The 19294-nt window shown below is 36.3% G+C and overlaps 1 protein-coding gene across 3 annotated transcripts; it reads left to right on the top strand.

Moving 5' to 3' along the window:
- Positions 1-1149: 1149 nt before the first annotated feature.
- On the top strand, positions 1150-19277 carry LOC127496051 (NADPH oxidase 4). 3 transcript variants are annotated; one of them, XM_051863633.1, is made up of 18 exons: positions 1150-1424; positions 1585-1680; positions 2928-3038; positions 3284-3368; positions 6882-6979; positions 7343-7370; positions 8553-8625; positions 8948-9028; positions 9495-9672; positions 9794-9961; positions 10282-10344; positions 10980-11040; positions 14120-14198; positions 15245-15364; positions 17039-17147; positions 18228-18296; positions 18452-18552; positions 18650-19277. In XM_051863633.1, exons 1-18 carry the CDS (start codon positions 1368-1370, stop codon positions 18768-18770), a joined length of 1698 nt encoding a protein of 565 aa, XP_051719593.1. In that variant the 5' UTR covers positions 1150-1367; the 3' UTR covers positions 18771-19277. The 3 variants fall into 3 exon arrangements, with proteins under 3 accessions (XP_051719593.1, XP_051719594.1, XP_051719596.1); XM_051863636.1 differs by lacking the exon at positions 1150-1424 and adding an exon at positions 3496-3556 and having other exon boundaries at positions 1606-1680; XM_051863634.1 differs by lacking the exon at positions 1585-1680.
- The last annotated feature ends 17 nt before the right edge of the window (positions 19278-19294 follow it).

Here is a 19294-nt window from a genome sequence, read left to right as displayed (position 1 = left end):
TTTTATGTAACTAACTTTATGGCCAGTCTTAAAGAATAAAATTAGATGACTAACTTTAGTCTAAGCAGTTTATGCAACTGACCTCATGTAACCCCTCCAAGAAACAAAAAACTGGGTTCTTAAAAAGTAGGCAGAAAGATATATATTCTCTCTCTTTCTGTGACATTTTTCAAGCAGTTTTTCAGTAACCTCAAACGTTTAAGAGAAAAGGTTAAAAAAAAGTATTAAAAAGTAGTAAACATAGCAACAAAGTCACATGTGCAAATAAAAATAAAAGACTTTAGTGTTTTGTTTAAAAACGCTGCGCTAGGGGACAAAAATATTATTTTTTATAATAGTTCAAAGAGTGAAGGGTAAATGAACTGAAATTAACTTCTAGAAGTAATGTAATGCTTAATGGGATAGTTCAGCCAAAAATGAAAATTCTGTCATCATTTACTCATCCTCAATTTGTTCCAAACCTGTATGAATTTATTTCTTCTGCTGAACACAGAATATTATGTTTTGAAGAATATGTGTAACCAAACAGTTGTCGGAAAAAAATACTATGGAAGTCAATGGGGTTCAACAAACGTTTGGTTACCAACATTCTTCAAAATATCTTCTGTTGTGTTCAGCAGAAGAAATTCATACAGGTTTGGAACAACTTCAGGATGAGTAAATGATGACAGAATTTTCATTTTTGGGTGAACTATCGCTTTATTTCATGTTCATAATATTATATATATATATATATATATATATATATATACAGTGTTATGCGAAAGTTTGTGAACCCCTTGCAGAATCTGTGAAAATGTGAATAATTTTAACAAAATAAGATATATATATATATATATATATATATATATATATATATATATGTGGTATATATATATATATATGGTACACAATAATCCCATTCAAATCTAAGTTATAAACAAGTTAGGTCAAAAGTAATATAAAAGTACTCAGAATACATTACCTAAACTAATCATTATGTTAGCTTACTAACTACAGTTTGCAAGTAATCTGCCCACCGCTGCTTATTATTATTAATAGTAGTAGTAGCCTAGTAGTAGAAAATCCTCATTATATATATATATATATATATATATATATATATATATATATATATATATTTATTTATTCACCCGTGACCTGACAGGATGTTTGCATGGCGGGGTCCAGAACCGGGCGTGCTTGTGGTGGGAGGCGCGTGAGAACATGAACGGCACGCGGAGTCACGGAGAAGCCGACAGACAGAAGAACATGATTACCATCATGTAACGGAGTGGACAGTAACTGCACCGGTGATGTTTACCGGCGTTTTGCGGTTAGACGACTTGCGTTGCGGTGCGTAAAGAGCGCGCGCGATAGAGAGGATCATGAGCGTCGCGCTGAAGAGCTGGAGGGCCAATGAAGGACCCAAACACTTGATCATGGTGAGAGGAGAGATTTATTAGGCTACTACTGTTGTCACAGTATCCATATAGACGCGTGCATTGAGATGTCTGTGTTTGCTGAACAGGTGAGATGTTGTCAGACGGATTGTTGTACTTTAATTTGTGTGTGTGTGTGTGTGTGTGTGTTTGTTTTGGTCAGATGGTTTGGGTTGCAGTGAATGTCCTTCTGTTCTGGAGAACATTCGTGTTGTACTACAGCGGAGCGCAGTATTATTATCTACACAAGATGCTGGGGGTAAGAACTGAGTTTATGTGTTTGGGAAGTGTGAGTTTTACAGCTGTGTGCGACTTTTTTGACCTGCATGATAAAGTTTTGGTGGTGTTTGTAGAGACTGAGTGTGTTTGAGAGGTGATTATTGTTTTGTTTTATACTTTAAGATGTGTTTGTTGAGTTTGAGGTGTGTTTGTGTGTAGCCATTGAGATATGAGTTTGACAGTTTGTGTGTACTGTGGATTTGTGTGTGTTTGCGTGCAAGACTTGAGAGGGTTGTGTGTCGAGTTTGACAGGTGTGTGTTTGTATTTTACAGTGTGAGATGTGTGTGTTTGTATGTACTGACGGTGTGTTGGTGTGAGATGGACAGGATGTCTACAACACAGCAGTGTGAATCAGGGTAATTGTTTATTGTCCTGGAAAGATGCTGCACAGGGACACACAACTTTCCGAAGTTGTTAACTAAGACAGAGAGACCTTTTTGGCCAGAATTGGACAACTGCAGCAGTTTTACACTGTATGTGTGTGTGTGTGTGTGTGATCCCTCATATGCAGCAGGGTTGTTGAGTTTCTGTATAGGGCTGAACAGACGTGTAACGGCACGCTCACTTCTGTACAGGAAACAATGATCAAACACCACTGCTGCGCGCACACACACACACACACACACACACACACACACACACAATAGAGAATTTCTACTTTATTTCAGGTTTAAATCTTTATAGAAAGTGTAAAAAAAAGTTGGTTTAGACCTGTTTTTTTTTCTGTGAAAATTATTTTGAATGAATATTTTCAAAGATAATTTTATAAATATTTCTTATTATAACCATTTCTTTAAATTATAATATTATCTTATTAATAATTTTTGTGAAAATTATTAATAAATATTTTGAATTAGTAATATTTTAAGATAATATTATAACCATTTCTTACAATTATAATATTATCTTTTTCATATTTTTGGTGAAAAAGAATAATAATTATATTGAATTTGTAATTTTTTTTAATTAACATTTCTTGATGTTTTTGTACAATTACAACATGAATGCCAATTATTATTATTATTATTATTATTATTATTATTATTTTTTAAATCATTTTTTTTTTTTTTTTTTTTTTTTTAAACAGCACTATTTTTCTCACAGTATAATTGAGTTTTAAAATATATGGCAGCCTTTATGATCTAGGGAGGGTGTCTTTTTCATCATATTTGCGCTCATTAAAAAGCCTGAAAGCACCTGCTCTAACTGTGTGTGTGTTTCTCCAGCTGGGTCTCTGCATCAGTCGAGCGTCAGCCTCCGTTCTAAACTTCAACTGCAGTCTGGTGCTGCTGCCCATGTGCAGATTGCTGCTTACCTTCCTGCGAGGATCCCAGCGGGTGAGACAGACATCACGTGCACTTTGAGAAAAGTTGCCCTCTCTCTTTCTCTTGCTCTCTTAAAGGCAGCATGAACTAAAAAATTTTTAAATGCATGTTATTGATCTTACTGTGAAAGATTTTGGGAGGGTGGTTTATTTTTTTTTTAATTCTCATGACTAGATCTATCTATATGCATTTCATATAGAGTAAAGATGTCGAAAGAATAAAAGATATTTTGCTGCTGAGCTGATTATTTCTCTTAGGTAACCAGTAGACGTTTTCGTCGGCTGCTAGATAAGAGTAAGACATTTCATGTGGCATGTGGAGTCACTATATGCGTCTTCTCAGGTGAGATACCAACCATAGTTTGTGTTGTTTCATCATATAGTCCAGTCCACACCACAGCTTAAATCACCCACATAGACAAAAGAGACTGTCTGACTGACAAAGTTTGCTTGTTGTACATGTCATTTAGGATGCTGATAAGGTGAAGGATGAGGTTTCTGCGACACTAGTGGTACCTAGCAGAATTACATGTAAGGGTGCTTGTGAAGGCAGGTCTCAACAAGTATAAGTAGGTTGCTTTCAGTATTTTTAGCTGTGTTGCTATGTGTCATGAGCAATCAAACACTCTATAGTGAACATCTAATGTGAGCATCATCTGCACCGGGTGCAACTTGGTGCCACAACTGTCTACATGCAGTGAATTTTGGCTTGTAAAACTAAACACCCTCTGGCTCCGCCTGCTAGAGTAGCCACGCCCCAAACTCACGCTATTGGTTGAGCTGGAAATAGATTGACGGAGATAAACCCATGAATAGCATAATAATAGTAGTCAATGAACAATAAACTGAGTTAAGAGAATATATTTTAACATACATTTGTTTTTGTTTTTTACATACTTTTTTTTTCCCTCACTTTATTTAAATTTTCCATATTAGCAAAATATAACATATACATATACTTCTATAACCTCCATATACATCTTTTGTTAATAAAAGGATCCACACAACAAATAACACCAGAATAAAATGAATACTATAAAAAAAAAAAACCTTATAAAGCTTGGTCATCCAAAAAATAAATAAATAAATAATAATAAAAATAAATAATTCTTTACAAAATAAAATCACAGGTACAAAAAGGTGCTAAGCATACTGAGCACAGCCGACATATCCCTAAAGTAGGGTACCAGTCTATATACTGGGGGAGGAAAATAATTACTACCAGAGGAGATGTATAGTCAGGTGAATGAGGGCCTTTCATTTTCGTACATATCCTAGGAGAGGTCCCCAAATTCTATTGAAATGATCAGAGGATCCCTTCATTGTGTGTCTGATTTTTTTCTAGTTTAATAAAATGGAAAATATCTTTAATCCATAAAGAACGAGTAGGAGGGTTAGGCGTTTTCCAGTTTAATAAAATTAAACGCCTTGCCAGCAGTGTGACAAAGGCTACAAAGTCAGACTTATATTTGGGCATGTCAAGAGAAGGGGAAAGAGTACCAAATAAAGCAGTGAAAGCCAGAGGTCCGATATGATTTTTAAGAACTTCAGATAATGTTTTAAAGATTTGGGACCAATAATTCTGTAGAGAGGGACAGGACCAAAACATGTGTCCAGTGGTTGCATGGGCCTGGTGACAACGGTCACATGTGGGATCCACTTCAGGATATATTTTTGAAAGTCTAACTTTGGTCCAATGGGTACGGTGAAGAATTTTAAACTGAATCAGAGCATGTCTGGCACAAAAAGATGAAGAGTGCACATGCCGTAGAATCCTTTCCCACTGTTCTTCTGAAATATTCTCTCTTATGTCCTCCTCCCACTGAGATTTAATAGTTGCAAGTGGGCATTCACGCAAAGTGCAAATTGCATTATAAAGCTATGAGATCATACCCTTCATAATATGGGTGTGCTTGGAAAAAAAAAGTCAATAGGAGTAGCTCTAGGGAGATTTGGAAATTGAGGGTGCATGTCCCGAACAAAGCTGCGAACCTGCAAATACCTAAAAAAGTGGGGTATAGGCAATGTAAATTTTTCTGCTAGTTGCTGGAAAGATGCAAAGACATTATCTATATATAGATCATTAAATGTTATAATGCCCACTGCTGAACACTGTGAAAAAGAACTATCCATCATTTGCTGCTATAGGTGCGAAGATAGAATAGGTTTGTAATCCAAAGTGGTGTCTGAATTGCCTCCAGATTCTCAGCGTAGTTTTAATGATGACATTTTTGGTATAGTTTTTTTTACATACTTTGAATCCGAAATTGAAAAAACAACAGTTCAGTTGCAGTTACATTTACATTGTTACATGTTTCAGTAGGAATCCATTTCCTCACGCAGATTTCATAATGGGTTGAAGTTGGTCAATTCGCCATGTTGACCAGCAGAAAGTTGAAAGTGACTTCTGTGTGAGCTGTGCTTCATACATTAATACACTATAGAGTGCAACTATAGAGTCGGGTTTCCAGAAGTAAAAACTCCATCCATTTTCTCCATCAGGAAAAAGATTTTTAAGGGTAACTTATAAACCTTTAAAGACAGTTTTACCGTGAGCTACGAGGTTGTTAATTATTAGTATTTGCGTCTGTTGAATCCTGCATTAAATTTAAAATAATCATGTTTAACAGCAGAATTCATGGTGAAGAACTACATTACCCATGATGCTGTATAGAAAATTCCACCAGTCAGAGTCAAAACAAGCAAAACATGCAAAAAGATCTCTTTAGCCACTCCCATGAAGCATTGCTAATGACGTATTTGAGACAGTCTCCCTAGGCTCTCAAAATACTTAAATATTTCAATATATATGCATATTTTGCAATAAACTTATATATTGTTTATATATTTTTAATCAACATTTTTAAATGCGATTGTAGTTCTTTCCCTCAGTAAAACTGTTAAGTCTTATATCTTTGTTTTATTATTTTCAAATACTTTTTTGCTTCAAATCAAAGTTCGTATGTTATGATTCACCTCGTAGCTGATTGGCTTGGTTCATGTCTTATAATGTTTTTGAAACCCCTATGGAAGAAATGAATAGAAAAAATACTTCCGGAACCAACCATACTCTACTGACAATACACAGTGGACCTTTTTGTTTGTGAAATTTCGCTAACGCGACCGCACCTTTATGCTCCGAAATATCTAGTTTACTTGCTATGAAGTGTCTCAAGAACAAGATTTGACACAATGACCCTTCAAACTTTGTCAAATCTTGTGACTTCCTCCTCGGATGTGTCATAGAAGCAGCCTGGAAACCTTTAGATTTGTTGTTCGTAAGGCCAAACAATCAGATGCAGCTTGTCATTTTTCCAAAGATTGTACCATTTTTAGTACGATATGAACCAGACAGTCCATGAACAGACCAAACTGACTCCAGAACAATGCAGACACAGCAGATTCACGGGGGAGGGAAAACAGATTATTTAGGTTGAGTCACTAGTCTGTCTGAAAACACATTCGTGTGTGTGTGTGTGTGTGTGTGTATATGTTGCTGTCTGAGAGTTTGAATAACTCCATCTAGTGTTGCAGTGGCCGACAGGTGTGTGGTGTGTGTGTGTGTGTGTGTGTGTGTGTAAGAACACAGGAATATCCCGAAGGATTCCCAGCTGGTTTTATCTTGTGTCTGAGACCCCCCCCCCCCATTTCCTGTCTCATTGTGGTCTTGTTCTAATTACAAACCTCTGAGGCATCCCGCTACCATGACAACTACAACACAAGCGACAACACACCCGCATGCAACAAACACACACAAAGAGAGCCGTTGAACAGACAAATGGTCTTCCACACATGCTGTCATTCCTAGTGTGTTTGTGTGAGTTGATGATGTTTGTGTTTGTGTTTCTGTCTGCAGTGGTCCATGTGAGCGCTCACCTCGTGAACATGGTCAGTTTCTCTGTCAGATATTCAGAGGATTTCCCCGCGCTCAATGTCGCTCAGTATCGAGGACAGGTAACATTACAAAATACATTTTAATTAAATAATGCCTCAGAAAAACATTTTTTCTGCTCACCAAGGCTGATTTTATGTGATCAAAAATGCAGCAAAAACAGTGAAATATTATTACAATTTAAAATAACTGTTTTCTATTTGAATATATATTAAAATGTAATTTATTCCTGTGATCAAAGCTGAATTTTCAGCATCATTACTCCAGTCTTCAGTGTCACATGATCCTTCAGAAATCATTCTGATATGCTGATTTGCTGTTTAAGAAGTGCACTTTTAAATCTGATGTTTATGACAGTTTGTTATAGGTTTATATAGTTATTTTTGCAGTTTGATTTGATGTTCAGAGTGTTTTTATCTCTTCAGGATCCCAGAGTTCTCATCATAAGCACAGGTGCCACACATTTCTAAATCTCCCTTCTTTACTTCCACATGAATATAGTGAAACTGAAATGATGATGTTTAATGTATGATGATTATTTGAAAAGTATGTGGACACATTCTTCTAACTTTGTTAACTTTGCCTCCTTTTATGTTGGGTTAGTGTGAGATTGTCAGCTGAGGTGTTTAAATTTCTCTCTGACTGAATTCAATTAATATTTCAGGTTATTTCAGACAGCTTAATGTCTAAACTTAATAAACACCCCCATGTGTTACTTTAATATTATTTAAATGTGATTATAGTTTTTATTAATGTTTTGAATTAGCTTTTTATATATTTTTTAGTTTTCATTTTTTTTTGTAATTTTGTTGTGCTTTTATCAAATTTTATTAGTTTTTAATATTATTATTTAATTAATTTTTATATTAATTTCAGTTTTAGTTTTTATTTATTCAAAATGTTATTTATTTGAAGTTTTGAAGTAATGTTATGTGCTTTTGCCAATTTTATTAGTTTTTAAAAAAAATATTATTATTATTATTTAATTAATTTTTATATTAATAATAATTATATTGATTTTATATTATATTTTATATTATTCAAATAATTTTGTTTAATTTTTAGTAATTTTATGCGCTTTTGCCAATTTTAGTCGTTTTTTTTAATATTATTAGTATTTAATTAATTTTTATATTAATAATTATTATTTTTATATTTTTATTTTTATACAAATAACTTTAAGTTTTAGTAATTTTGTAATGTGTTTTTGTCAATTTTATTCGTTTTTTTTATTATTACTATTGTATATAAATAACTATATTATTAATATATTATTTCAATCATTTTATATTGCATTGTATTTATTTAAAGTTTTGAACTTCACTTTTTTATATTTTCAGTTTTCATTTTAATTTTAGTGTACTTTAATTTATTTCAGTTTCAGTTTTACTTTAATGTTAATCATTTTAGTGCTTCATTTCAGTCAGTTGCCAAGGCAAGATTTCTCATTTTCTTTCATGTTTTTTTTTTTTTTTTTTTAAGTTTTAACTTGTTCTTCTAATATTTATATTTATTTTTATTTTAGCTTTTTCAATTATCAAAAATCTTATTTAGTTTTATTTAACGTTTGATTTAAGTTTTATTTTGCTTTAAGTTTTATTAATATAATAACCCTGTTGTTGGCTCTCCTCTCAGTTCCTGGAGTTACTGGCGTCCTGTTAGTGCTGGTGTTGTTTCTGATGTTTACAGCGTCGTCTTACTCTATTAGGTGAGAACCTCAAAGCCTTTAACTGTTATTTGACCTAACTCTGACCCTAGTCTCCTCTCCCCAGACCGACTTCACACACACACAAACACACACACACTCGACTATAATTACCGAGACCATTACCTGGAGGGGTCCTTCCCGTCTGATTGATCTGGGGTCGATGGGTTTATCCTCTCTATTGTCCTGCTATAATTGAGTTGCTTTAGTTCACTTTAGGACACTTCAAGAGCGTCTCGTTCAATCTAAGAGACCTGGACACTGTACTAGATGTTCTTTTATCTCGCTCTGCTTTTATGTGAGTGCAATTGTTTGTTTTTCTTAGAGTCTCAAGCTACGAGATATTCTGGTACACTCACAACCTCTTCATCGTGTTCTACATTATTCTGATGGTCCATGTAGTGGGGTGAGTTTATTAATGCATTTCCCTAACACACATATAAACAAAATATTTATGCAAGATTAGAACTTGTGCATTAGCAAATCATTAAAGTTGACCTATTATGTCTTTTTACAAAGTGTTGGTTTTGTTTTTGGGCTCTACTAGAACAGGTTTTCATGCTTAAATGTTCAAAAACACATTATTTTCCTCATATTCTCCATTGTTGCAGCTCCTCTCTTCTCAGTCTGTCAGTAACTCTCTGTTTAGTTCCTGTCTCTATGAAGCCCCTCCTTCTGAAAAGCTCAATGTGCTCTGATTAGTCGGCTAACTCAACCAGGCCCCACCCTTTTATTTTGCGTATGCCTTATTATTTAAATTAGGAATATTGCATTTTTTAACTAAAGTACTTTTAGTGAATAGAAGTATGCAAATTAGGATGTTTTTTCCTGTATGCTTTATGTGATATGATTGATGCCTCTCTATCCAATAGGGGAGCTTTAAAGTATCAGTCAAACGTGGAGGCCCACCCACCTGGCTGCATGCACAAGAATCTCAGCTCAGACTCATGGACCAATCGGAGAGCAGCAAGAGAGAAGGGGGTGGAGTTTTCAGGTGGACCACAGACAGTTTGTCAAGAAGAGGCCCGCTTCCAACCCCATCTCCCTCAGGTCCGTCTGTCTGATTAAGACTAAATAATTGCGTCTGGGCATGTTGTTTATATAATGTGTTTGTGTACATCTGTATGTGAATGATTATCAATTGTTGAGTGTGTGTGTGTGTGTGTTTTAGACGTGGATGTGGGTCTCTGCTCCTCTCTGCCTGTACTGTGCCGAGCGCTTGTATCGTTTCATAAGAAGCAGCGCTGCTCCTGTTACCGTTGTTTCTGTCGTTAGCCATCCATGTGATGTCATAGAATTGCGCATGCTGAAGAACGGCTTTAAGCCCCGCCCTGGACAGGTGAGCCCCGCCTCCTCATGGTTACATTAGAATTTGTTTACAAAGAATTTAGAACTTTTAAAGGGGAAATTGCTCTTTTTTTTAAGTAAAAAGGGTTCAGTCTTTTACTATGCCGTTCAAAAGTTTGGGGTCAGTATGATTTTTTTTACATTACATTTTAACATGTATGCAAATAAAAAACGGCTATTTTAAATTGTAATAATATTTCACAATATTACTTTTTTTTTTTTTTCTGTATTTTTCATCAAATAATTGCACTTTTTCTGCATTTATTCTGTTCATGTTATTCAGGTTTAATGTTTTTGTGATGTATCCTCTAGTACATCCTGCTGAACTGTCCGAGTGTGTCGTCATTTGAAAACCATCCCTTCACTCTCACCACGGTAAGTGCATTTGAGTGCACTTAAGCTCATGAAATTAATGCACATGAATGTCATAATTACCAGTGGGAAATGAAGGAATTTATTTAGGTGCAGATTTGGGTGTGTCAGTGAAAGAAACATGGCTAATGGTTATTGGTCATAATCACATTTTAATTGCATGTTGGCATTATTCTGTCCAATATCATTTTAATGCACGTTGCATTGTAGTTACGATTTCCAAATGCATAAGCAGGAATTTCCCAGCAGGACCTGAAGGCAGCATATGAACATAAACATTCTTCCCTAACAGGGCTGAATGCATCTTCAATGATGTAATTCTGTTTAAGATTGTTATAGTATCAGCTTACTCTCTCTCTTTGAAACAAAGCATTCCATGATGAGGGAAATGTTTCCATTAAAAAGCATATGTGTTCATTTTTCAAACATGCAAAATTTAGCAATAAACCTCTCCACCCATACACACTTAGAAAGTTTGCATTCTCTGCCAAGTCCTTTTTACTAAAACTTTTTTTTACCCACTCACACATTTTGCTTGGAGTTTTCCTACCCCCAGGGGTTTGTCCCCTTTAATGCATGACTGTACCTGATCCTCACACAATCCCTGCTCTCTGTGTGTGTCTGACTGTGATCCTCAGTGTCCAACAGGGAAGAATGAAACATTTGGCATTCATCTCAGAGTGCTGGGAGACTGGACCTGTGAGTACACACACACACGGATAATAAATAAAAGACCATGTGATCTGTATAGTCTTGTTCAAAGGTTTCTTTCAAAATGTGTGATTTTGGGATTAAAACACACTCCTGCACTCACATTTTTGTTGGCTCAGTCTTGTACCAGACTCGTTCCCTTATGTCATACTTCAGAGATACTAGATTCCTGGAAGGAAAACACACTGTAACAAAAGAAATACCACAAACCCAATGCAAACACACATGCCCAGCAGGTGATAAAACTAACTCTGCCATGTCTAGAGACCAGAATATCACTGAGATTTGAGCCAGTAACTATATACTTACCAATGACCTAGCAACTACATAGCGACATGCTATATACATCATGGCATCACACTGGATATCTAAAATCCCTGCATAGAAATGGCTTCAAAACCACCCAGAACATTTTAGCAACCACTTAGCAACGTTTTAACAACCACTAGAATCTTTTTAACGCCTTAGCAACCACATAGCAACATACTAACGACCACCCAGAACCCCTTGGCGACTTCATAGCAACATGCTAAAAACATTCAGAATGCCAACACCATAGCAACTACATAGCAACACACTAACAACCACCCAGAACCCCTTGGCAACTTCATAGCAACGTGCTAAAAACACTTAGAACAACAACACCATAGCAACATACTAACAACCACATAGCAACACACTAACAACCACCCTGGCCCCTTGGCAACTTCATAGCAACATGCTAAAAACACTTAGAACACCAAAACCATAGCAACCACATAGCAACATACTAACAACCACATAGCAACACACTAACAACCACCCAGAACCCCTTGGCAACTTCATAACAGTGTGCTAAAGACACTTAGAACACCAACACCATAGAAACATACTAACAACCACCCTGGCCCCTTGGCAACTTCATAGCAATATTCTAAAAAACTCTTAGAACAACAACACCATAGCAACTACATAGCAACGCACTAACAACCACCCAGAACCCTTTGGCAACTTCATAGCAACGTGCTAAAGACACTTAGAACACCAACACCATAGCAACCACATAGAACCTCTTAACATCTTCATAGCAACATGCTAAAAACACTTAGAACCCCTTGGCAACTTCATAGCAACGTGCTAAAAACACTTAGAACACCAAAACCATAGCAACCACATAGCAACTTACTAACAACCACATAGCAACACACTAACAACCACCCAGAACCCCTTGGCAACTTCATAGCAACGTGCTAAAGACACTTAGAACACCAACACCATAGCAACCACATAGAACCTCTTAACATCTTCATAGCAACATGCTAAAAACACTTAGAACCCCTTGGCAACTTCATAGCAACGTGCTAAAAACACTTAGAACACCAAAACCATAGCAACCACATAGCAACATACTAACAACCACATAGCAACACACTAACAACCACCCAGAACCCCTTGGCAACTTCATAGCAACGTGCTAAAGACACTTAGAACACCAACACCATAGCAACCACATAGAACCTCTTAACATCTTCATAGCAACATGCTAAAAACACTTAGAACCCCTTGGCAACTTCATAGCAACGTGCTAAAAACACTTAGAACACCAAAACCATAGCAACCACATAGCAACATACTAACAACCACATAGCAACACACTAACAACCACCCAGAACCCCTTGGCAACTTCATAACAGTGTGCTAAAAACACTTAGAACACCAAAACCATAGCAACATAACAACCACCCTGGCCCCTTGGCAACTTCATAGCAATATTCTAAAAAACTCTTAGAACAACAACACCATAGCAACTACATAGCAACGCACTAACAACCACCCAGAACCCTTTGGCAACTTCATAGCAACGTGCTAAAGACACTTAGAACACCAACACCATAGCAACCACATAGAACCTCTTAACATCTTCATAGCAACATGCTAAAAACACTTAGAACCCCTTGGCAACTTCATAGCAACGTGCTAAAAACACTTAGAACACCAAAACCATAGCAACCACATAGCAACTTACTAACAACCACATAGCAACACACTAACAACCACCCAGAACCCCTTGGCAACTTCATAGCAACGTGCTAAAGACACTTAGAACACCAACACCATAGCAACCACATAGAACCTCTTAACATCTTCATAGCAACATGCTAAAAACACTTAGAACCCCTTGGCAACTTCATAGCAACGTGCTAAAAACACTTAGAACACCAAAACCATAGCAACCACATAGCAACATACTAACAACCACATAGCAACACACTAACAACCACCCAGAACCCCTTGGCAACTTCATAGCAACGTGCTAAAGACACTTAGAACACCAACACCATAGCAACCACATAGAACCTCTTAACATCTTCATAGCAACATGCTAAAAACGCTTAGAACCCCTTGGCAACTTCATAGCAACGTGCTAAAAACACTTAGAACACCAAAACCATAGCAACCACATAGCAACATACTAACAACCACATAGCAACACACTAACAACCACCCAGAACCCCTTGGCAACTTCATAACAGTGTGCTAAAGACACTTAGAACACCAACACCATAGAAACATACTAACAACCACCCTGGCCCCTTGGCAACTTCATAGCAATATTCTAAAAAACTCTTAGAACAACAACACCATAGCAACTACATAGCAACGCACTAACAACCACCCAGAACCCTTTGGCAACTTCATAGCAACGTGCTAAAGACACTTAGAACACCAACACCATAGCAACCACATAGAACCTCTTAACATCTTCATAGCAACATGCTAAAAACTCTTAGAACCCCTTGGCAACTTCGTAGTGACGTGCTAAAACATTTAGAACACCTTAGCAACCACCGCATAATGTGTTAACACCCACCTAGAACCCTTAGCAACTTCATAGCAACATACAAAAACACTTACCAACGTGCTGACAACCACCCAGAATGCCTTAGCAACCACATAGCAACGTGCTGAAACACTTAGCAACACATTAGCAACCACCCAGAACAGCGCTCACATTTTCTAAAAATCTACTTGACATTTTTTTTCTTTGTACATATATTGTTTAATTTTTTTTTCGGTTATTTTTTAGCAAGATTTTCTCAGCTTCTGCTTCAACAGTCGAACATCTCAGAGATCCTTCCCATGATGCAACAGAGGCGATATCCCATGTAAGTCGGCTGTGTTATGGGAAAAATATCTGCGGTGTTCACAAAGGTCATGATCCCTCAGTGCACAACGCTGTATATTGGGAGGTGAAGTGCCACAACCCTCTGACCCTGTAATTTCCTGGGAAAACAGCAGTTTTCCAGCTTTGTGTGGGCGGGGTGTCAGGTGACAGGCTTTAACAAGCCTCGCCGTCCAGTCAGGATGAATGACATCATTTCCTCACATAAAAGGTTTTTTTTTTTTTTTTGCAGTAATGCAGCCGTCGTGTGTGTGTGTGTGTGTGTGTGTGTGTACTGTGGCAAATTACTGTACATCCTCATCCTGTGTGTATTTGTGGGCGTGTGTTTGTGTGTGTGTGTGTGTGTGTGTGTGTGTGTGTGTGTGTGTATTTAGTTTTTTTTCTGTTGTGTGCAAGTGTGGGTTTGCTTCCTTTCTAATCTGGTTTTATCAGTGGAAAAGCTTCAGTGGCTGTTGCAGCGAATAGTATTTTCTTATTGGTGGGATGATTGAAGGATTTGTTTTGAATAGTATAATACTTGTTCTAATTTTCAGTATGTATACTGTGTATAGTGTGCTAATTCTCTCCATGGAATGCACATTCTTGCAAGGTTCTGAACAAATGTTGCAGTAACATTAATAGAACATTTGTTAAAGTTATCTGGTCTTTAATGTTCTCAAAATGTTACCACAAAAACTATCTATTCATTGTTTTTTTTAAATGTTTTAGTTGGACATTCATCTAACATTTTTTAAATTTGTTTGCAAAATGAGAGAATGGAAAACATTTTAAAAATGATGTTTTGAACATTCAGAAATAATGTTTTAGTAACTTAATGGGAACCTTAGCTGAGTACTGTGTGAAGTATGCAGAAGTTAGAATGCTAGGATTCCATTAGATATGCTTAGAATGGAATTCTAGCTGATTGCATACTGCAGTATAGTGTATTCCATGGTATGGAGTAATAACAATAGTATGGAAGTGCATTATTTTGCTGCCACACAACATCTCTCATCTCATTGGTGGTTCTGCTTTCCTGTCCCGCCCCAGAGTCCATGTGGATGGTCCGTTTGGCAGTCCGTCTGAGGAGGTGTTTAATTACGAGGTCAGCTTGTGCGTGGCGGGAGGGATCGGAGCCACACCGTTCGCTTGTGTTCTACAGGCTCTCTTGTGAGTGGTTAGCTGTAACATTAGATCATTCTTAAACACTTGGGCTGTGTTCTAAATGCAACACTAACTAAACTGCACAGTACACACTGCATACTGCATTCCTGTAGCTCAAATGGCGGTAGCAACGCCAAGGTCATGGGTTCAAATCACAGGGAATGCATGAACTGATAAACATGTAAACTTTGAATGCTATGTATGTCACTTTAGATAAAAGCATCTGGCAAGTGCATACATGATAAATATAAAAAGGTTACTTTTTAAAAATAGAATGTGAAACATCATGCAATATACTTTTCAAATGGTAGTATGCTACATTATTGTCATATGATCTCACCATGTCTAATTTAAAGGATTAGTTCACTTCAGAATTAAAATTTCCTGATAATTTACTCACCCCCATGTCATCCAAGATGTTTGTTTTTCTTTCTTCAGTCGAAAAGAAATGAAGGTTTTTGAGGAAAACATTCCAGGATTTTTCTCCATATAGTGGACTTCTGGGGTTCAACGGGTTGAAGGTCCAAATTACAGTTTCAGTGCAGCTTCAAAGAGCTCTACACGATCCCAGACGAGGAATAAGAGTCTTATCTAGTGAAACGATCGGTCATTTTCACCAATCGTTTTTATTAAAAAATAAATAAAAATTTGTATACTTTTTAACCACAAATGCTCATCTTGCACTGCTCTGTGACGCACCTTACGTAATGACGTTGGAAAGGTCAAGTGTGACGTAGGCGGAAGTACCGTGGTAGGGCGAAAAACTCCATCTCATTTTTTCCTCCAACTTCAAAATCGTACGACATCGTTGTTTTACATTTTTTTTTATAAAGGCCATTTGACTTAGTCTTTGCTTGTTCGCTTTGTAGAAACTGGATCAGTACTTTCGCCCTTCGTCACGTGACCTTTCCAACATGATTACGTAATGTGTGGCGCATCGCAGAGCAGCGCAAGACGAGCATTTGTGGTTAAGAAGTATATAATTTCTTTTTTTTTTTTTTTAGAAAATGGCCAGTGGTTTCTCTAGATAAGACCCTTATTCCTCGTCTGGGATCATGTAGAGCTCTTTGAAGCTGCACTGAAACTGACATTTGGACCTTCAACCCGTTGAACCCCAGTGAAGTCCACTATATGAAGAAAAATCCTGGAATGTTTTTCTCAAAAACCTTCATTTCTTTTCGACTGAAAAAAGAAAGACATGAACATCCAGGTGAGTACATTATCAGGAAATTTTAATTCTGAAGTGAAATATTCCTTTAAGCAAGTGCTGTTTATCATCACATAAATACATGATTTTGCATTTATGCAAATTTTAATACAATTTTGATCTAATATGCTTCAAATTTGTCTGTCCGATCAAATAATGCAGAGATGTAAAAAAAATAAATAAATAAATAAAATAAATAAAACATCACTTCTGGGTTTATTGATCACACTGGAAATGGAAACTGAAGTGGAATGCATTGCATTGTGGGATTGATCATCCTACTATCTATGCAAACAGAAAAGAGTAAGACTATATGCACTTTATACATAAAAAATAGTATGGTAGAATTCCATTCCAAATATAGCCATGTAAATATCATCTATGTGTTTACACTTTTAACACATGCATGTACAATATTAATATTGTGTAAATCCACAGCGAAGTGTGTGAAAATGTGTTTGTGTGTGTTGCAGTGATGACTGGTGTCAGTATAAGCTTAGGAGGCTGTATTTCGTTTGGGTCTGCAGGGACCTTCAGTCCTTCTATTGGTTTGCTGATCTACTGTGTGGCCTTCATGAGAGGGTAAAACACACACACACACACACACACACACACACACACACACACACACACACACACACACACACACACACACACAAAATAATATGCAAAATATACACAACTTATGCAGTATGCATGAAAGTTACTAAAGGCTATACTGCCACCTACTGGCTGATGTTATGCATATGTTAATGTGTAATGTGAGCTGATATTCTGTAACTTCAGCAGTCCTACATAGTTATAATGATATTAAATAATGCTCTTTAACCCTATAAAGAGTACTACTTTATCATATTTAATACACAAAAGGCCTCTAAATGACCAACATGATCAAAACTTTGCTGATATACCCGTTGCACACAATCTACTAAATGACTTCTGTTGTCTAAATGATAGTTTAGAGGTTTTTTAGCAAGTAAAAATCCTTTTAGTATAATTGTACAAACATCCACCTTCAGCTCGTAACTAAAAAAAAAAAATGATTCAAAAATTCTGAATTTTATAAAGTAAACATAAGAATAACTTTTATATTGTCAGTAATATTTAAAGATTAACACTTACTGGACTGAAGCTACTTCGGTTTACTTGATTATCTATACATCATCAGTCTCAAATATGATCCTCAGGCTTTTGAGGAAGGTTTATTTGTTCATCTCTCAATCATCATTGTATTGCATTGCATTAAATGTTTAAAACTACAGAGCTTTGATCATAAAACTAAGCATTTAAATATCATCTTATTTTTATTGGCAGATATAGAACGTCGACTGATATTTATATGCATTTTATGCAAGTGTCTGCTATACTGTTATGAAGATCTCTTTGATTGACATTACAAGAATCAGAATTTCATCTTACTTTTTGATCTTATAAATATCAGCGTCTCCACCAAATTGCATATTTTTGCTCAGTTTGGGCCTCTGAATAAAATTGAGCTGTTTTTTCCTTGAGTTTAAGCTCCATATTCTCACTATATCATAATATGGGCCATAAAAGCCTGATGGATCAAATATAGTTCAGAAAATTAAACACTGATTATTATTTCATTCATGCTTTACAGGGTTAATATCCTTTCAATAACAAGTATTTCTCTGTCTGTAGCTGTGGCGGGACAATCGTCCAGACTATCTCAATGTTCAGCTCTACCTCAGTAATGCTCAGGAATTACAGGTGTGCACTTTAATCTCATTTTTTATTAGTTATTTACGAATATTGCCCTAAATTATGTAGTTTCGGTGAGTTTTGTAGATGTAAGCATATATCAATTGCATTGCTTTACCTTTTATCATCATATTTAAGTTTTTCTTTCATTGTGTGTTCTGAAGAGCATCGGTGAGGAACGTTACCGTTTCTTGAGCTCCAGGCTTCGGATTGGTCGACCAAAGTGGAAGCTCCTTTTCCGGGAAATAGGGAGAGCCAATCAGCTGTGAGTATGATGAACGCAGTCTGAAATAATGTAGTTATGCAGACCGTCTTAATGATTGCAATAATGAAATATGATGATGTGTGTGTTTGTCCTGCAGTAAGAGAGTGGGGGTTTTCTGCTGTGGACCCAAAGGGATCTCAAAAGCGTTACACACTCTGTGCAATTCAAACCCACACTCAGGAACTGCCTTTGAGTTCAACAAAGAGTCCTTCAGCTGAGGGGTCACAAACAGACCAATCGATTAATGCCAAAAAACGCCACTCTGTCACTGAGGAATGAGGAAAAATCCTCATCTAAAAATGGATCCTCGGACAGTGAGACTGAAAGCCGGTAAACAGTGTAGCAAGAGGGAAAATTTGCACAGTTACATTCTTATTCAGGGAAAATTTGTGTGGAGTTTGTCTACATGAACCCTTGATAGACCCTTAAAAACTCTTCTTCCCATATAAAATGGGTTAAAAAGGACTATTTCACCCAAAGATGAACATTCTGACATCATTTACTCACCCTCATGTTTTATTATGTTTTGGTGCATTTTATACATTTACAAACATAAACCATAAAGTATACATTCTCTATTTGTATTATTGTTCATATTTTATTAAGACTTTATTTGCTCATGAAAGTGAAATGAACTGCACTGTTATTGTAATACCACTGCCAAAGAATTCATTTAATCGCCGATAACATTATTTTGTATGCATATTAAATATAAAGATACAGTACGTAAGTGTCACAGTGA

This window comes from Ctenopharyngodon idella, chromosome 15 (genome assembly GCF_019924925.1).
Source record: "Ctenopharyngodon idella isolate HZGC_01 chromosome 15, HZGC01, whole genome shotgun sequence".
Classification (NCBI taxonomy): Eukaryota; Metazoa; Chordata; class Actinopteri; order Cypriniformes; family Xenocyprididae; genus Ctenopharyngodon; species Ctenopharyngodon idella.
This window is presented reverse-complemented; position numbering and strand designations above follow the sequence as displayed.